The sequence below is a fragment of the Dendrobium catenatum genome, unplaced genomic scaffold (assembly GCF_001605985.2).
Source record: "Dendrobium catenatum unplaced genomic scaffold, ASM160598v2 fragScaff_scaffold_716, whole genome shotgun sequence".
NCBI lineage: Eukaryota > Viridiplantae > Streptophyta > Magnoliopsida > Asparagales > Orchidaceae > Dendrobium > Dendrobium catenatum.
In genome coordinates, this window is record NW_021319178.1 from 19,363,923 (window position 1) to 19,384,683 (window position 20,761).

At 37.6% G+C, this 20,761-nt stretch overlaps 1 protein-coding gene across 1 annotated transcript in view; it reads right to left on the reverse strand.

Moving 5' to 3' along the window:
- Positions 1 to 6,283: 6,283 nt before the first annotated feature.
- Positions 6,284 to 20,761, reverse strand: part of LOC110106989 (DNA polymerase I A, chloroplastic) — a 62,264-nt gene continuing 47,786 nt past the window's right edge. Inside the window, exons 10-12 of the mRNA XM_020837107.2 lie at positions 18,373 to 18,585; positions 16,142 to 16,231; positions 6,284 to 7,002 (exon numbers count right to left, since the gene is read on the reverse strand). Coding sequence (XP_020692766.1) covers positions 6,841 to 7,002; positions 16,142 to 16,231; positions 18,373 to 18,585 — 465 coding nt within the window. The 3' untranslated portion in view covers positions 6,284 to 6,840. The remainder of the gene's footprint in view (positions 7,003 to 16,141; positions 16,232 to 18,372; positions 18,586 to 20,761) is intronic.

The following is a 20,761-nucleotide window of genomic DNA, read 5'->3' on the forward strand; positions in this document are numbered from 1 at the left end:
AATGTGTTGAGTACAGTGTAACTTGTATATCCTTAAGTCATACTAGGGACTTATTATTGTCTTACATGACACAGTAATGTGTTGTTCACTCCATTTTAATATTATCTCATTTTAAATGATAAAAAATAAGAATAAAAAAATTATCGATGAATATAATATCTTTATCCATGATTTGAAAAATACTTAATCTTTATTGTGTCTCAATCACTGGATGATCAATCTCAAAAGGATTTGATCCAACCTCTTCCACACAAGTTAACGTCATCGAGCAGTGCTCTGACAAACAACCTCGGATAGGTCTTATATCATTGGTGGATCTCTCGTTCTCTTCCATACAGGTTAACGTCATCGAGTAGTGCTCTGACATATAATCTCGGATAGGTCTTACATCCTTAGTGGATTCTCTCGACCTCTTTCACACAGGTTAATGTCATCGAGCATTGCTATGACATACAACCTCAGATAGGTCTTACATCCTTGGTGGATTCTCTCGACCTCTTCCACACAGGTTAAAGTCATCGAGTAGTGCTATGATATACAACCTCAGATAGGTATTACATTCTTAGTGGATTCTCTCGACCTCTTCCACACATGTTAACGCCATCGAGCAGTGCTCTAACATACAATCTCGGATAGGTCTTATATTCTTGGTGGATTCTCTCGATCTCTTCCATAGAGATCAACATTCTATAAATGAATAGCATTCTCTCTATAAATATTCCATCAAAGCAAGTGATTAATAAAATTATTACTCATATAAAGACCTTAGCAGTCTAACAGTGCCTCCAAAAATATGGGGGGGGGGGGTCTCAAATATGCATAAATAATTCAATTTTCTCTGAGGAATAAATTCTCAACTTCATATATAATGGAGTTACATAAATCCAACATCGAGATTCAAGTGTACATATATTCTTGCTAGAAGTTGAAATCAAAAAGTACTATTACACAATCCATACAAGAATATATGATGTTGGTAGGTATGAATGCATATTTCCTTAGTCAAATGCCACTAGATATGCACCATCATCGGCACTTCATATGATGTCTGTCGACGGTCCTTTACTTCATATTAACCATCATCGGCTTCTCACTCAAACTATTGATAGTAGCACACCCTCCAACTCTCTCCTTCAGCTCTCTACTCGATAATTGACTGCAAATAAACTTCAAATCGATCATCTATCGCTGACGAACTTCTCAAATAGCATCAAAATTCTTCCCGTTTACTCACTACTTTTGGTTGTCCTCCCATCATTGAACTTCTGCCCATTACGAAACTTTCATCGAAATTCCACCCTACACTAAGTTTCCTCCCGTCGCAGGCTTTTATTGAAATTCTACACGACATTGAGCTTCCTCCTGTCGTTGGACTTCTACCCTTCATGGGACTTTCATCGGACTTCAAACCGTATGCTGACAATCGTTGATTTTCCCTCGACCGTAGGATCTCTTGAAGAGGGAGGTGAAAGAAGAGGAGCAGCTGTAAAAAGTCTAACTTCTACACAATAAGAGGTGCACTGATGTAAGGGAAAGTCACATACATAAAATAGCGAAATGCCTCGACTGTAAGAAGATAGCAAGAGGAGAAGATAGTGGAAGGAGAAAAAAATTCTTTCTACACTGAAGAGGAGCACTAAATTTAAGTAGGAAAAATCACCTATAAAAAAAATAGTGGAAGACCTCTAGAGCAAGAAGAAGATGGGGAAGAAAGGGAAGGGAATGCTACAAAAATTCTAACTTCTATATGCGGAGAGGGACATTGATTTTGCATAGGGAAAGTCACCTATGAAAAAAAATGGAATGCCTCCTCTGTTAAAAAGTTAGAACGAATGAGGAGAAAGAAAAGAAATGACTGCAAAAATTTTATTCTACGCTGAAGAGAAGCACTAAATTTAGATAGGAAAAATCACCTAGAAAAAAAATTTAGTGAAAGGCCTCTAGAGCAATAAAAAGATGGGGGTGAGAGGAAAGGAAATGCTACAAAAATTCTAACTTTTAAATGAGGAGAGGGCCATTGATTTTGCGTAGGAAAAGTCACCTACAAAAAATAATGGAATACCTCAACTATTAGAAAGTTAGAACAAATGAGAAGAAAGAAAATAAATGATTCCAAAAATTTCCTTCTACACTGAAGAGGAGCACTGAATTTAAGTAGGGAAAGTCTCCTACGAAAAATAGCAGAATGCCTCTAGAGCTGGAATAAAAATGGGGGAGAAAGAAAGAAAAAGAAGATGAATTTTCAACTTCTATACAAGAGGAGGTGCGTTGAGTTAAGTAGAGAAAGTTACCTACTAAAAAATATTTAAATGCCTTAGTTGTAAGAAAGTTAGAGGAAAAAAAAAGAATGTGCAAGTTACCCCTGGCCCTAGGGGGTATTAATAGTGTTTTTTGGGGAAGAAAGAAGTTTCCATAATTTTTAAGAATTTTTTTTGAATTTTTTTCAAAAATTTTTAAAACTTTTTGGGAATTTTTTCAGTTAAAAAAACATAAACGGCTGGCAGCTCGGGAAACTGCTAGCGGCAGGCCCGAACCGGTGCCCGACCGCCAAGTAGCGCGCAGCACTGCACGGGCCTGTCAGGCTGCGGGCAGACTAGCAACGCGCGGAGCCAGGCGGGGCCGCGATGCGGGTCAACGGGCCCGACACGCGGTTCAGGCCGACAGCGGCTAGCTGTCCAGTTCGTCTGCCTTCAAGATTCCGGGACCAATTTTTGCCCCGAAAAGGCCAAATCGAACATTTTTGGGGTCTTTGTGACCTTTTTTTGAAGTTTCAGACTCAATTTCAGCACTTTTAAAGCCATTTGGGGCTCCTACAAGCAAGATCAGATTTTAAATCACATGAAAAATTCTCCAAAGTTTGTGACGCATATTTTTGAACTCCTGAAGCATTGACGTCAAAAAATAGGGGTGCAACTGATAATCATCAAAAGTTATCTTGATCGGGCATGAATCTTGAGGCAAAATCAAGCCGAAAACTTTAAAAAATAAACCTAGAATCACCTGAATTCCAATTTCAGCAAACTTATAGTCAAATTAAGCGTCTCAGAAATACAAACCTAATTACACTAAATTCAACTCGATCTGAGCCCAAATGAGCTCTGAATCAAAGACCCAAAGCACTGTTTGAAGGTTCAAACTACAATTTGGATTATCAAACGGTTTCCAAATATGACATGCTTATAGTCGAATCGAGTGGCTCGACGAGAAGAATCCAACGATCCGAAGATCGCTGAATTCTGATATCGTTAAGACCTTTAAATATCTAAAAAGCGGTCCACGATCAAGGAATTCAATATTGGTCATCCATCCGAACCACTACACCTTGCCCTTAATCCACCTCTTATTTATGGGTCGTGCCATCCTCAAAAAACTATAAAAGACCATCATTTCTCTTGAGAGGAGACCCAAGCAAGAAGAAGAGAAGAAGGAGAAGAGAAGAGAAGAAGGATATGAGGGAATAAACTCCTCCTCGACCACCGCGCGGAATTCTGCCCGACTTCCAAGTGACATCAGAATTCTGCCCGACTTCCACGTGACACTAGAATTCTGCCCGACTTCCATGGGACATCGAAATTCTGCCCAAGTAACGCCAGAGTTCCGCCCGACTTTCCAGTGACGCCGAAACTCCGCTCAAGTGACGTCAGAATTCTGTTCGATCTCCAAGTGACTTTAGGATTCAACCCGAATACCCAACATCGTCGAATCTCAAATTATTGTTTGTAATTGAACTTCAATTCGAGAGTGTATTATTGTAATCTGATCGTCCTAAATTTTAAGGACGAGGCAACCTCTTATACCACAAGCAAACACTAGTGGATTCATTCCTACTAATTAATACTCAAATAAGTAGTTTGATAATTAGTCTTATAATTAGTAATTAAATTATTTGATAACCAAGCTTCTAATTATATTATTCATTATTACAAGTTATTTGTGAAAATTAGAATTAAAATTAATTAGTAACTCGTCCTTAACACATAAATTAAATTAAAAACACATTAAATTTAAATTTTAAATTAACAAACCGTCTTAAATCTTGTAATACGTTGTTAAAAATTTCACATGATACGCACGGCTCGCAAGCCCATAAACGAGTCGAGCTCGAGCTGACTCGACTAACTTACACCCCTATATTATACTAATCAAAGCATCAAATTTTATGCAAGCTTCAACAATCCATGTTTACTGCTGTCGTTGGAGGTTTTATCTTTGTTGCGTCCAGGTGTATTCGTGGCGGTAGAGAAATATATAATTTAACGTCTTAGCATTGTACGAAGATCCAGCACACAAGCAGATAAGAGAGGGAGTGTAGCATTCATAAGAGACACCAGAGTTTTTACGTGGAAACCCATAAAAAGGGGGAAAAACCATGGGGCCTGGCCCAGTTTGAATGAATCCAATAGTATTTGCAGTCGATTACAAAATGAGGCCCTTCCTTAGGAGAAGGTCTTGGATTGATGTAGCAAATGTACATCATATAGATTGCATTACATGGTGGGAGTTACATATACATGTTTGTTTGGTCGGAAGGACCGTAGTAGGCGACGGAGGTCAGAAGGACCGTAGTCGGCAGGAGACCTGGGTCAGAAAGACCGTTGTCAGTTGATGGAGGTCAGAAAGACCATAGTAGGCGACGGAGGTCGAAAGGACCGTAGTCGGCAGGAGACAGTATTCTGGGAGAACTCTGGGCATCAGGTGGTGGCCTGGTGGAGCTCAAGGCCTCAAGTAGTGGTCCGGCGGAAGTCTGGGCCTCATGTGATGCTCTGGCGGAGCACACAGCCTTTGATGATGATCTGGGGAAGGCAAGGGCCTCTAACGAAGGTGAGGGCCTCAAGTGAAGGTGAGGGCCTTTGGCGAAGGTGAGGGTCTTTGATAAAGGTGAGGGCCTCTGGTGGTGGTGCGGCGAATTAAGCTCCGGCGGTGGTCCGGCTAGGCACCGTCGGTGGTCCGGCGAAGTTCCGGCGGTGGTCCGGCGAGGGTGAAGGCCTTAGGTGGTGGTCCGGCGATGCTCCGACGGTGGTTCGGGTGCTTCCGGATTTAATTTTTGAAGTTTCCTGGTTGGGTTTTTGAAGTTTTCGGGTTGGGTTTTGCATCGAGATTCGTGCCCAATCAAGATAATTTCATGATAACGTATCAATCTTAGATCCATAATTTGATGAGTCACGTTAGTGAGATAAATCATAATTGGATCAACCTAAATTATTATGGAAAGATTTATTGCATCGTAAATAATCTTAGTAGAAATAAATAAGAATGTTCAAATGTTGCTCTATAGAATTATTCCCCTCATCTAAACCAGAATTTAAAGATGAGCATGATTTGAAACAAGAAGGCTTGTAGCTCGAAGAAGCTAAAACCTTCATTGCGAATTGTAGATGGGTGAGAGTACACATGGGTGACAATATTGGTTGCAAGCATTGCTGACCTGTGTTCTAGTTGGTGGAGAGCACCGGTTCACCCGCGCATGCACGTGATGCCCTACTGCATTGCCCAGCGCCTGCACTCGCCGACTCATGCACTCAAGCCTTGCCTGCGCACAGCCCGGATCCGAGTTTAGCTGGTCTAGTCGGGTCAACCCAGCAGCTCGATGAATCGGATCCAAGATGGAAAGATGACATTCCTAACCTATTTGCAAAATCGGATTGGATTAGAATCAACCCGTTTAAACCCAAATCAAATCGGGATAAACCCAAACCCATCACGTTGACCCATTTTGACACTCTAAATACACTCCTAACAATTGAGATCAATTTTTGACGATTCAAATCAATTGGACTCATGTGATGCCCTAATCATGTAATTTAAGTATGCATGATTTTAAACTGCTGTCATGGAACTACAACATTAGAAACCCGAATTCTGAACTCATATTTCCATTTAACTACCTCAATTAGCAATTTGAGTATTTGTTCATATCTTTTAGATTGCTTCAAAATTCATGCTACTCGAAAAAGAGGAAAAAATTGTTTATGATCCCGAACAATAAATCAATGAATAGGATACCAAGCCTTCATTTGGGATGGCTTTCTTAATGTTTTATAAAAAATTAGAAATTTTTTAGTATAAAAAATTCTTAAAAATAAAAAAAAAGATATAAAACCATCCCAAATGAAGCCTAAATTAATAATATGGCCATCCCTCACCCTGAACCCTTAATTTTTAACAAAATGGATGCACAATCTTTAAGGGAACAGTGAACTATGAGCTACTCCAGAAAATTTGAAGGGTAAGAAAGTTTCTTTTAAAGGCTCAACTCTCAAAGGAAAATCAAATAGCCACAACATAATAACCAAAATATAGTTTTTCTTCAATCATTCTAAGCAATGCATGCAATGTTCACACAAGCTAAGCCTTCTATTAGAACTGCATATACAACATACTACAACCAAGTTTCTCCAGGCCAGTTAAGAATGTTAAGGCAGATTGATTGCGCACAAAAATAACTGCCCTTTTTACAAAAATGATAAGTTAGGCTTCGTTTGAGACAATTTTCTTTATGCTTCTTAAAGCAGCTTTTCAGTATTTAAGAAGCAGAAAGAAAGCCGTCCCAAATGTAGCCTTACTGTACACTTACATTCAAAATAGAAACTCCTGCTTGATCTCCACCATCCAGACCACCCACGCACTTTGCTTGATGGCTCACTATCATGAATATATCGACTTGAGACTACCTGTAATCTTAAAATTTCCGGTAGATAAAGCACAAATTCATTCACAAAATCAAGATAAGATGGGCTCATAAGAACTTCCTCGTGATGGCCATCGCAGCTTTTGATCTGGCAATGGAAAAAACTGAGAGCCAGATACTTTGGAAAATATGGCTTGCAGTGGAGTGACCAACTACTTGGCAGCATACCAGTTCTGGGCACACTTGGCATCTACAACAAGATCTACCTTGAGTATGTTGGTTCCTTCAAAGGGCTTTGACATGCAATCAACAACTATTGCCTTTGCAATCTCTGCAGATTCGGTTGGGCCTTCAAGTATTACTTCATCATGCACCTGATTCCAGGTTAAAGTTTAGCTAGTAAAATAAATATTAAGAATGGCAGTTTTTTTTAAAAAAATACCAAGCTCTCAGAGAGGGGAGATTATTTTGTGCGGACACCGGACGGGAGAACCGTCCGGTTCCACGCTCGGTATCGAGCACGGTACATTTTTGGGGGCGACGTGGCGCATTTTTATTGGTCTCTGGACGAATCCGGACCCGCATGTAATAATTTTTCTTCAGAGAGAACATATATAAGAGCAAATAAAAGCAGGACGAATCTATAAACATATGGTACAAATCAGGAGAACTAATCTCTTAAACTATATATATATATATATATATATCATATTCAATAAAAAAATTAAAACATAAGGAGAAAGAAAATTTGTCCTGGTTGAAAAGCTGTCTAGGCCCTTTAGTACCTAAAGAATTTTATATGCAAGTCATCCATATTAGCTCAAATTCACAGCCACCGATACAAAGAAGAAGAATTAGGGAGGCGCTCATGGTCTGCCATTATACCTTTCTTTTTTATTAGAGATCCAGACCCTCAATGCAATTATTGATGGCGCATCATCCACCATCACTACTTTCAAATCGCTCTGTGGAGAGTTGACTCCTTGCATCTCCACGCATTTCTCAAACAAAGGATCCCTTCCCTCTTTTTCACTATATAAGAGTCCTTGATTCACTAGTTTAAGCCTCGAGTCAATCAGGCAAAGTCAAATAAACATTTGTTTTTTGGGAAAAATGTAGCGCAGGTAAAACATGAGAAAATATAATTATTAGTATACGTTCAATAAATTTGGGTTTGTAAATTATTATGTGATAGATATTTATAACGGTAGTGTGGGTTCATAGTTAACTAGTACTGATAGTTTGCCCTTGTTTTAGTGATTAATTGATAATTAATGAGTCGTAGTGAGTCATTGAAACTCCACAATTGAGAGTATTATACATCAATCAAATAAAGTGAATTATCCCCCTTTCCCTTGCTTCTCTTTCATCTTCTCAATATCCCAATTCAAGCTTTTTACCCCTTCTCACCCAATTTGAAGAGTTATTATCTTATGATGAACTAGCCGTGAGTTAGAGGATTGGCAAACGATATGGATTTGTAATGAATCGTGTGGGTTAGTAGTTAATGCTAATTTTAATAATTATATTATATTGTTTATGTTGTGCTAGTAGTTAATAGTAGTTGATCTTTGTGAATCTTGGTAAGTCTATACATAATCTCCATTTGGGAGTATTAGGTATCAATCTAATGAAATGAGTTAGCCCTTTCTTTTGATTCTCTTCTGCCATATTCTCAATCTCCCACTTTATCGAGTAGTCACCCTCTCAATTTTTCATTTATATTCCCCCTCATTATATTTTGGTGATCCTTTCAGCAGTTTTGTATCCCTTAGCTCTTGTTGAGCCACGCCATAGAGTGCTTACTTGCCATAGCAATCTTTCTTGACCCCATTGCCCGGTCATACATCGACCCCACCAAATCTACAACATAGTTTATTGCCGCACAATGACTTTTCGAACCCGCCGTGTCTTGAATCTTCTCCTAGATATAACACCACATCATCTCATAACGATTTTTGCCACTAAATCCGAATCCAATGCCCCATCTTGCCATCTCCAAGTGCTCTTCCATGATTTCATAGTGATTCCATTGTTGACCACATATCCATGGCCCCCATCACCTTTGCAGGATTTGCCAAATCCCCATGCCACCATCCATCCCCAAATCTATTTTTTCTGCCATTCATGACATCTACAAGTTAGGTCGCATTTCATTGATTCTTCCATACATGACATTTCCAAGCGTCACCGCAAGATCTCCACAAAAGAGCTTGCCATCATCATAACATTTCCCACATCTTGCCAGATTTCACCATCATCCATGGCATCTCCAAGCGTTGTGATTGAATCCCAAAACTCAAAACTGACCATAATCAAATCTCCCACATTCCACCAGATCTAGCCATTGTCAACAATATATCCAAGCATTATCATGATCTTCCCCATCCATTTGGCTTCCAGAAACCCAATTAGCCAGCTTCTTATTGCAATCACATGAATATTTGTTGCTGGTGAGGAACCTCAACCTGTTCGTGCAAACGATGGAGAGATTTTTTTGGGAAAACCTCCTATTACGCAAATCAAGAATCCTTTCCTACACATTGACTTACGCATATCCTCATCCCTCCACCCCAGGTAGTCATCATCTACTTCATCTATAAAACATAATAATTTCTTCAGATGATAGTCGTTAGGATCAACATAACCTATCCTCTTACAAAAAAAAAAAGTTACAAGCAATATTCATAGAGAAACATTAATTTGAATAAGCAATGTTAAGCAAGAGACAACAATCAAGAAAATAAATAATGCCTCTCTTTGCTATCGTAATAGATATTTTAGCAAGATGAACGAAGATTTAAGCTCACTTTGAATATAGTTTCAACACAAACCACTAACACCGACAAATTTTACATCAACTGTTCATCATTCTGACAAAAAAATTGAATGGGTGAATTCCAATAGTGCTTAGGTAACAATAATGGATGACATGGCAGAGGACAGTGTGCCCAATGTGGGTGGAGCTCAGGAGCAATCTAAAGATAAGTTTCCAATGTCACCAAAGTTCCACGCACTTTTTTTTCTGCATAACTACAATTGAATATTTAGGAATCACCATTGATATTATGTTAGTGGGTATACTTATCAATGATCCAAGTTGGCTGAGTGGTCTCGAATGGGTTTCAACCACTTCTCTACTCTAGTTAGCTATTTAAAATACTCGCTCGGCCCAAAGCCCAATTTACTTGGTTAATTCTAAATCAAGTCAACTAAGGGTAAAATTTATAGGTTTGTTGGATTGGTTGGTCCAGCTCGGGTCTCAATCACAAAGTATTTCATGTAATAAGATTTTAGGTTTAGAAATTTTCTTCATTAGCTCAAATGAGGAACCAATAAAAAAGCTACATGTCGTGTAATCCAACATCATTGTTGGAGAAATTTTGTTATCCTCAAACGGATTGCATATTTTGTGATCGAGTACGTCATAAGAAAGATGATATATTACCCAGTACGATAAAAAATATCATTTCCTTATGGACTCAATAATAAATTTTATAATTTTAACATAGATTCCCTCATTCATTATTTGGTTGAATTGAGTTTATTTTATTCTGTATTCTGGGGTACGGATGCCCCATAGGGCCTTACAGACCCCTATGGTTAATTACATCTCAAGCATTTGACACTTGACAATACTTTTGATTAAACTAGTGATTTTCTTGTCTTTTGAAGATCATTCGAATATTGGCTAAAATTTAATTTTAAAATTCATGAAATTCTTATTTTAAAGAGTTTTGGTCTTTAAGAATTTCAAGAAAGAGGGTGGATCAACTTTTCATTGGACTTTGGCATGAAGAACAAATGAGTAAAGTAGGAGCATTTGATTATGAGAAATCTCAGAGTTCCTCGGACTATTATATATTAGGCTTTACATTTTAAAATCCAATTTTTTGTTTAAATTAACATTTTCATTTAGAATGTCGGGGCTTATATTCCAAAAACACATGTTGGGGAAAATACCCGGAAAGGAGGGCTTATCAGGTGATTGAAATCAACCAATGTCTCGGATCCTAGAACTAAGGTGACTAGGTGAGGACTATTGAGAGATAATAAACCTAGGTCTAACAAAGTGCAAGAGACTTACAAACTACACCTCACATGAGGCATACCCAGCCCGATATCTGGATTTTTTGCCCTGCCTGGAAACGGCTACCAGCTAAACCCACCTAATCGCTTTTAAAACTATGAAGTCTAGTCTCAATGCATATGAAAAGTAGGGAGGCTATTTTATTTTGAAGATAGGGCTTACAACTTAACTTTGAGGCCAAGATATCAGACCATAAATGGTATGCAGAATGCCAACTCACAAAGAAAATATATTTTTGTTATATAGTCCTAAGTGAGGGCTTTCTATATGTGACTCAATAGGCTATGCATAATCATTTTAAGTTTTAGAAAACTTCGCTCTTTTTGAAGTGAGCCATGCATTATTTTCTTTCTTTGTTAGAAACACATGAAGCCTAGTTTGATTGCTTATATTTTTAATATGAAGAAATCTTAATTTTGTCCAAGAGCTTATCGTATCAAAAGTTCAGGCCACTCCCAAGCAAAACAAGAGAAAAAACCTAAGAAAAAATATGCTTCTATTACACACCCAATAAACAATCAACATATGCTTGAAAATATAAATTAACTAAGACAAAATGCAAATAATGTCCTAGTTATTACAATCAAATTTGGAAGTTGAGTTTCTAATTGAAGACTCTTTGGACATTTGGTGTTCAAAGAGGGGTGAACATTTGATGTAGACACACAAGAAGGAACAAACACAATGGATAAAACTTAAAACAAACTTTATTAAAATAGAAACAGACAGCTAAGACTTGACAAACACAACAAGAAATATTAGAAGAAATAAAGAAAAATAAAAAAAGCGCTATCCTTAGACAACCGTCAGAGCGGGTTCCTCACATGCATCGAATAGTAGATTAAATAAAAGAAGTGCATAAGACTAGCAAACCGATGGTCCACCACTGCAAGACTGTCCCAAATGCTTCCAAATCAACCAAGACACGACACCCTAAAGTTGCTTCACTGTTGAGAAGAAGGATAAAGATGGAGTGGCACTTGCGGAGAGACGAAGAGATTAGAAGCCCGAGAAGAAAGGGTGGAAAAAGCCCGCAGGATATCCGGAGGGGATGAGAAAAGAAGGGTGGAAAGAGCCCGCAAGATTTCCGAATAAACCCACAGGTTAATAGCAAACTATGCTCACCAATATCAACTGCCTTCCGTCACAACAACATCTCTTATTTATAGGCAAAGTAGAGGAATGCCAAAAGCCACCTTAGTTAATGTTTACAAGATCCCAAGCATAATGTATCATAGGTTTTCCATATGCCCATTCGAAAATCAGCCCCTCATAGGTTTTCCAAATGCCCATTCGGAAATCAGCCCATCAATAGCCAAGGACCAAACAAGCCAGCAAACCAAAGGTCTACCAAGCCTTATGCACAATCTACCATGATCATTGGATGCTTTCCCATCATTGGATAGCTAAAAAAGAAAAGAAAATAAAATAGAAAAAAAAATATACTATTGTTCAAATAAAAGAAAAGTACAGAAATTCTTGATAGCATCAACATTCACTTAATTTAGGTTGAATGGAGGAAACTATGGTTTGAACCTTATGTTTTGGAAGTATTATTCATTGCTTTTATGCTCTAACGAATAAGGCAAAAGAAACTTGGAATTTGGTTCCAAGTTCAAATGATTCATGCAATGATGTATTTGAAACTTTTGGATGTCTCAAAACAACATGCATGAGGAGGATATTTGTTGGTTTGTTTTCCAAAAAATGATGTGGAAGAATTAAAAAAAAATGGTCCTAAGATCCAATGACTCATGTAATGTAACATTTGGAATTTGAGAAGGTTCCACTTGCAATGCATGAGGAAGGAGGGATAATTGTTTGTTGATTTTTGGTGCATCAACAAACAAATCATCAACCTAGGATTTGGTCCTAAGGTTAAATGGTTCATGTAATGAAGTGTTTGGAGTATTGAGGTGCTCTAAACCATCATATATGAGAAGGAGGATGATATAGAGAGCTTCTAATGTATGCCTGGATTCATACAGTCAACATTTAAGGCTTTGAGAAGGCTCCAACCATCATGCATGAAAGGAAGATGAATTATTGTTTGCTAATTTTGTGTTTCAACAAACAAATCAAATAAACCTAGGATTTGACCCTGATGTTTGTTAGTGCTTTCTCCAGGTTCTTTAGAGATTATTTGGGAAACATCCACGTGAGTTTGGAAAGCAACGATAAAGGAAACCATTTGTTGTCTTTGTGTTTCAACATATTAAAGGAGGAAATTTAAAATTTGGCACTAAGTTTGAAGGCTTGAGGAACCTCAAATCATCATGCATGAGAGGATAGGAAGGTTGTTTGTTGATTTTGTGTTTCACCAAACAAAACCAATGAATTCTGGATTTATGCAATGAGTTTCTTAGAGCCTTTGGAAGCTCCCAACAACATGCATGGTAAAGAAGACAATTCACCATCTACAACTTCTAGAAGGTTTGGAAGATAACTTTTGACATTATCTAAGGGACCTAGAGGTTTGAGGTAGAATCATCATTTGAATGCTCATGGGTAGGCCCTAAAAGTCAAATTTTTATGATCTAAGAAAATCTTAGAGATGAGTACATGTGTTTTATCATTTTAGGTGCTTAATCAGGTGCTTAGGTTATATGTCATTGCTCCATCAACTTACAAATTGCACTAAACATGTCTAACAAACTTCAATACATGATGGGGTGTAATCTATAAGCTCTATAAAGCCATAGAACACTCGGTCTTTGCTTTACAAGCATTCATGAGTTCGGCGGACACGTTTATGATTTTGCAAATTTTAGGTATATAACGATCATAGCCATTGACATAAAGTATGCATTCATTTGAGGTTTGAGTGAGTGAGTGATCTATCAATGCAAACTAATTTGATTAAAAAAAACATTTGAATTGGAAATTTTCTTGCTTTGATTCTATAAATTCGGAGAAACTTCAAACATGGTTCCAATCAATCTATTAGTTATGAGATTCAAAACATGAACAAAGAATGTTCATGAGAGACCCCATTACTTCACAAAATAATTGAAACGCACGTTTGAACATCTAGTAAAATTGGAGAAGATTGCAAGTGTCATGGCAATACAAGCCTTCTACATGCATGCGTTAATCTTATCACAATGCACAAATCTAGAGGTTAAACAAAGTATGCCACATTTAGAGAAGAATTCTACACATCAACATTTGATTTGGTATCGAATGAAATCACCTAACCTAGGGTTTAGTTGTAGGGGAAGGCATGGAAACAACAAGAATGCATTGCATGCAAGATAAAGGCATTGAACACAAGTCCAAAGACCCGGCGCCTTGCCGCCATCCTTTTGGCTCTCACATGAGACCAAATCACGAGAATCACTTGATTTCCATGACCCAAACAAGTGGACAGTGCATGCACAGGATTTTTTTGGGTTAGAAAAGTAAAAGCAAGGTTTTCTAGGGACCTAAGGCTTTGGATCATCAACCACACAACAAATGGTCGGGAACCTAGGGATAGGACTTTTCTTAAGTTTTTGAGAAATTTACCTCGCCGGGTTGTCATGGCATAGACCACAATCTACTTGCTTTGTCAAAAAGAGAGAAAGCTACAGAAATCTACTTCCAAGGGCCTCCTCGACTGCTACGAGCACGCCGGAGTTGAAAGAGGGAGTAGAAGCCTCCTACTAGAAAAAACACTGCCCAAATCCTAACATGGACGAAGTCGGGTTCTTCAAATCGTACGAAGGCTTTGCGTGCAGAGGCCGGCGACTTCGAATGATCCGGCGAGCGAGCGAGACAGACCTCTTGGAAGATTTGGCCGAAGGCCTGAATAGATCGGACGGAAGTTCCACACGTGAATAGGGGTCGCGGACAGAGGTCTTCGGCGCGAACGGGAGTTATGCATGCAATCAGGGTCACGGACGATGGTTCTGCCTGGAGCCTTCTCTCTAAGTCTCCCTCGCTCTATTTTGGACGCATAACGCAAGCAAAAGGGCAAATCCCCCACTCTTGCTCTCCTGCCCTCTTTGTCTCTCGCGAAGCGAAACTCACACGCACTTGAGTAGATTTTTTGCTTGATATCCTGTGATAGCTGCTGAAATCAGACGATTTGACGAAAATAGAGCAGGATTTCAAAGGAAATCTGAGCCGTTTAATTCAAATCCTGATTTGGGAAGTGAATTGAATCAGGACTTGACAAATTGGGCTGAAATTGGGTCCGAATTGGACCCAATCCGAATCAATTAGAGTCGATTCGAGTCCAAATGAGTACGATCAAACCAATGTTGTGATACTTGGCTCAAATTGGCACCGAATTGCGTCGAATTTGGTTCGACGATGCTCGACGAGGCTTGACTTGAATCAATTTTTGGTCGGTGCGGTCGATTTAGATCAATTTCAATTAATTTGATGAGATTGAATTTAATTTTATTAAATTGAGGTCCAGTTAGAGTTAATTGACGCTCAACGATGATTGATTGAGTTTGTCGAGTGCGATTGAGCCCAAACAGCGATGATGATTTATTCGACAATGCTAGATTGACAAATCTGAATTCTCATCATCTAATCGAGCACTTGTTACCACCTCCATTATAATCAGAAGATGATGATTTATTCAACAATGCTAGATTGACAAATCTACCTCAAAAAATCACACAATTTTTAATCCTCCAACATAAGTTGGAGACATGAAAAAAATACTCTTAACCATGGAATGATTTGGTTTGTCGAAGTTTTACTTTTCTTATTTATATAACAGCAAGTACTAATATCTTCTAATAATTATAGTCGACATTCACCTGTGCTCGTTGATCCATTTTTGCAACATTTTATTCACTCGCAGCAATTTTCTTTAAATAGCTACACTTCACGCCCACTTGGGTGTGTTCATCCATCCTTGCAACATTGATTTATTACAATTATTAAATCTCCAATCCACTCCAATATTTCCTTGTTGATATTTTATTTACTTTCAATTTTTAAATTTCTTAAACATTTTTGAAAACACCCAACATACCTCTGGAGTGTGCATCAGGACCTACAAAATTTTTACTAATTCTTTATAGCATAATTTTTACAAAGAATAACAGGTTATTTATAGAATTAGAATGGCAACTGAAAGTTCAAACCACCCCTAAGGCTTATTAGGGGAAAATCTTCAGGAAAATAATAAATAATATAATAAACTATTAATTCCTAATAATTTCAAATTTAAGTAAATAAATAAAATCATATTTTTCCAGTCATCATCAATTGAATGGCAATGATAGACTGCATCGCATACCCTTCACAGGTTCACACTTTCTCCAAAAGACTATAAATCAAATACTAAATTCAAACATCACAAGAAATTCAAGAGATAATCGTATACTTAAAACTTTAGTGCCATGCCTAGATAACAACTATTTGAACTTTATTTAAAAAAAAAAAGTTAGATGGAAACTATTAAAGTCAATGTTAAGAACCTGCAAAATCAACCTCCATCCAAGTTCCTTCAATCGAGTATTCCTGTCTATCGCAAGCATAGCACACATAGCAACATCTGCCGCACTACCCTACCAAAGTGAGAAATATATAATGTATTTAGTGCATAGAAAAAAAGAAAATACTCCAAGAAAAATGACCAAGTCACATAAATAATTGCATCATAAAATTTGATCTCTAATTATGGTTGCAAAAGTCAAATAACCATGGCAAAGGACAAGTGAAATTTGAGCAAAACAAAACCAACTTCACTAATTATATGGAAGATACCCAATTGATAGAGCACTAGCGGATCATCATAGTCAATTATATATTTATATCCCACAAAATATCAATTAGATTAAAAATTAAATCCTTTCAATAAAAATATAATGTTTTGTTTTTACTTGTTTAGGGCATTTATGAATTTTCTCATTAAATTACTGTAACTCTTTTGTAATTGACCAGGTCGTAAGTATATTGTTTTAGACCAAATTAATGAAGAAGGTTAGTTGCTCTTGCAAGCTGCTGGCAGCAATTCTGCATCAACCCTCCAGTATAAGTCAGATCCCATCCATTTTTGATGCCATACATCTTTGAGTGAGCCAGGAGCTGTGTGAAATAGCCAGAAGCCTCCTCCAAGTAAATTTCCTCATTTCTCTACTATTCCAACCTTCCAACACACAAAATTATCCATAAAACATACTATTTCCGAGTGACTTTAGACAAATTTTTATGCGCACGGCTATATACTGCAGACTTTTCTGTTTTGGTACCAGGGTTGGTCTTTTTCTGTTTTTTTCCTGCATTCTGCTCTTCCAATTTACTATGTTATGCCGTTTGCTTCTGTTTGGATCCGAAATTATACTTTCCTGCTGAATAGGATACGAAGCAGAAAATAATTTTTAAGCCCTATTGATAGTTACTTAAGCAGTTCAGCAGTAAATCAGCACTCTCAGTGCAGAAATGTAGGTTCATGTCCTTGCATACCGTTCCTTTCGTTTTCTTGCTGTTTCTACTCGAAAACAGGCACAATCTCCCCTCCACGAACTAGTTCAGCCATCCCACAAATTCAAATATAAAATCCTTAATCAACTTCACAGTTTCCTCAAAATTCTCCATATGAGATTCAAGTTAAAAAATCAAATTCAAACTTTAAATTAGAATATTGAATTCATACTAACTTTTCTAAAATTTATCCACCATATCATCTGTCTCGAATTCAAAACTCAATATTCAACTTATTCGAATCAATTCATAACTTGCTCCACAAATTTAACCACCTTATTCTAACCAGCATTGACTCATTCAAACTTTACATTCTTCTTCTCTAAACTAAACTCACCTTGAACAACTTCTGCTAAATTGTCCTTTGCATTGTATACATATCCATGTAGTTATTTCACAGGCACCTAATATGTTCTAGTTAAAGGCACTTGCCAGAAGGGAACGTAGCTTGCCCCAATCGACCGAATAAAGGAGTCACTAGGCATGGACACTAGGGAACTCGTACAGCTTCGTTCAAGCACAAGGGAGACACTTGCCTCAATGGAAGCTCAGACTCTCAAGATCATCACTCGCCGTAACTCAGAGTCTCAGACTATCAAGCTGCCACTAATGTACCCTAATCTAGCTATAGGAAGTGTGCAACTCAGGGGTTCCAAACTACAACCCTCTTGACTCGGTTAGTCCTTAGCTTGCAGTCATTGCGACTTGAATGAAACCTAGCAACGTAAACATAAAAGTTTACATTAGCACAAAAAGAAGCATGGCCCAACTTATTGCAAGATAAAATCTTTCCAAGGGGTTCAAGCTAGCAACTAGAAAGCATGCAATAGAATCGTAAATATTCAATCCCTCATTTCTTAGAAGCATAGAGTTGAATGAAAAACATTGAATGCTTCACACGCATCTCAGAAAATGTTCCTACCAGCTCTATTTAGTTTTAAGAAAGCAATCTATGCCACTCTGAAGACAGCTTCGATCGAAAAAAAAAAAAGTTGTAAATGCCTAAAGTTTTTCTTGTAAGTTTAAGATGACATAAGTTCTCATTTAAATTGACTGCAGATATTGTGTTAATGAATCCATTAGAAATCGCATAAATGAAATAAATGTAAAAACACATGATATCTGATAACAAACTACTTATAGTGTGCTTACTGAAGATTTTCATAGAATATAAACAATGGAGCTGATGGAAGCTAGATTTTTGTGCAAAAGTTGGACAAATTACCTGAACTGGAGTATTAATTGCAGCTCGCTCAATGTGACCTTTCTGAGCATTACTCACATTAGCAACTGATGGGAAGCGACGTGCACGACCAAGCAAGGTATGAACACACTGCTTAATTAACAGATCCTTTTTGCGCTGTTCTTGCCATTTTAATACTTCTCGTCTCTCATTGTACCATAATTTTACTGTTTCCTTGGCTTCCTTGAGCGACACCTGAGAACAAATTATTTCTTAAAAGATAACATATGCATGCTTGCTGGTGGAATTTAAAATGAACATATCAAGGTTGCCTGGAACTACAATTTATTAGAACAAGTTGCTAATTTAAACAGGAAGTAATTCAAAACTCTTATTATACAAAATTCATGGAGCTTTTTAGTTGACATTCATGCAGAACTAACTAAAAAGGAACAAACAGGTTTTGTGTATGATGCAAGAGATGCTGATGACATCTCAACAACAACAACAACAAGCCTTTATCCCACTGTGGGGTCGGCTACATGAATCCTTTTTCTCCATTGTGTCATGTTAAAAGTTAAATTTTAGTTTAAATCTAATAAAGAAATGTCATTTCTAATATTTTCTAACCAAGTTTTTTTAGGTCTATCTCTACCCTTCTTAACAAAGTCAAATCTAATACATCTACTTTCCTAACCGGGTCATCGAATGACCGCCATTTTATTTGACCAAACCATCTAAGGAGACTCTCTAATCTTATCTTCCACTGGAGCTACTCCAACCTTTTCACGCATATGCCCATTTCGTATCCTGTCTCTAAGAGTAAAAACACTCATCCACCTGAGCATCCTCATCTCTGCAACACTTAACTTAATATTATGCTTCACTTTTAATGACCAACATTCTGCATCATAAAGCATTGCAGGTCACAACCCCTCACCTCCAAACTTCGCATCTCTCCCTCAACTACTTGCATCTCTCTCTCTCTCTCTCTCTCTCTCTCTCTCTCTCTCTCAAATTTCACATGATTATTCCTCCTACCAAACATCTCACGCTGATAAACTCCAATACTTGCAATTTCTTCAAGAACTAAACAAACATCAACAACTTATGGGCGATACAACCCATTGTTATTGACAATGGTCCTTTAGTCAAGTTGGGTCAACTTCCTCTGCTGACTATGTAGACGGGGATCACTCAACCCAGGATGATGAAATCATAAGACTTTGATGAGATTCATTATTATTCCTTCTCATCCGCTCTAAGTAAACAATAGCATAATTCCTCTATTCAAAATTGAGGCATAATTATTATAAGCTAAATATTTAGAACCTACCAACTAGCCTGGATTGAAGGTCTTCTCTGCTGCTCTAAAAAGATAATTAAGTATAGCATCCTACATCTATGGGAAAATTTTGAACCATATCATACAATCTTAGACAAATGAGGTTGAAATATATGAGTAGTGTCTTGTCTAACATCCATTTTATCATCTAAAAATTTAACCAAAAACTACTAATACAAAGAGCCAGAAAGACGTACAAATCTACGTCTTTTTTTTTTTCCCTCTTTGGTTTAATGATATCATACAAACATTCTAGACTAGTACTACATAGATATATGTGCAAGTATATATATATATATATATATATATATATATATATATACTTACACATATATCTCTTTAATGCTATGTGATGTTTAGAATCCTATGGTAATTTATTAGGTGTCTCTTGGTATTCATCTTTACATACCTATAAATTGGCCGGGATTTGTAATGTTTTAAAAGTGAATGATATTGTTATTTTGGAAAAGCTATAACCTGCGGTTCTGCTCCGGAAATCCTGCGGCTCTTTCACCCTCTATGTTCTCCATCCCTCGGAAAATCTGCGGGCTCTTTCACCTTCTTCTTGGCTTTAAACCTCCTTCGTCTCGTTCCGCAAGTGCCACTCCACTGTATCTTTCTTCTCTAAGTGAAGCAAACTTAGTGCAGGGTGTCCGTCATGATTGAGTCAAGTTTGTAGTTGGTTAAATTTTTGCAGAGGTCATTGTGTAAGTCTTTTGATTTTCTAGCTTTTACATGTTATTTGAACATGTAAGAGTTTGTTACCTTCTATTCTCGTCTAGTCTTTTCTCCTCGATAAAAGTCAGTCTCTCAGTCCCGGTCTTGTATTGTCTTCTGCTCGTGGCGCGAAGGTATATAACCCACTATTTTGTTTCCTCGCATCAATTACCCCATCACTATATTCAACATGCTTGTATCAGACAACCTTCAAACATACGGGTATAAATGCAATCATGTATATTCTCTCTGGTGTGCTAGACTCCTAAATCGGCACCATGCGCCCGCTTGCTTATTAAGGTGCCTTCCATATTTCTCTCTCGCTCCTAGCCACAATGACAAAGCCTTGTATTTCGCCCCCCCCCCCCA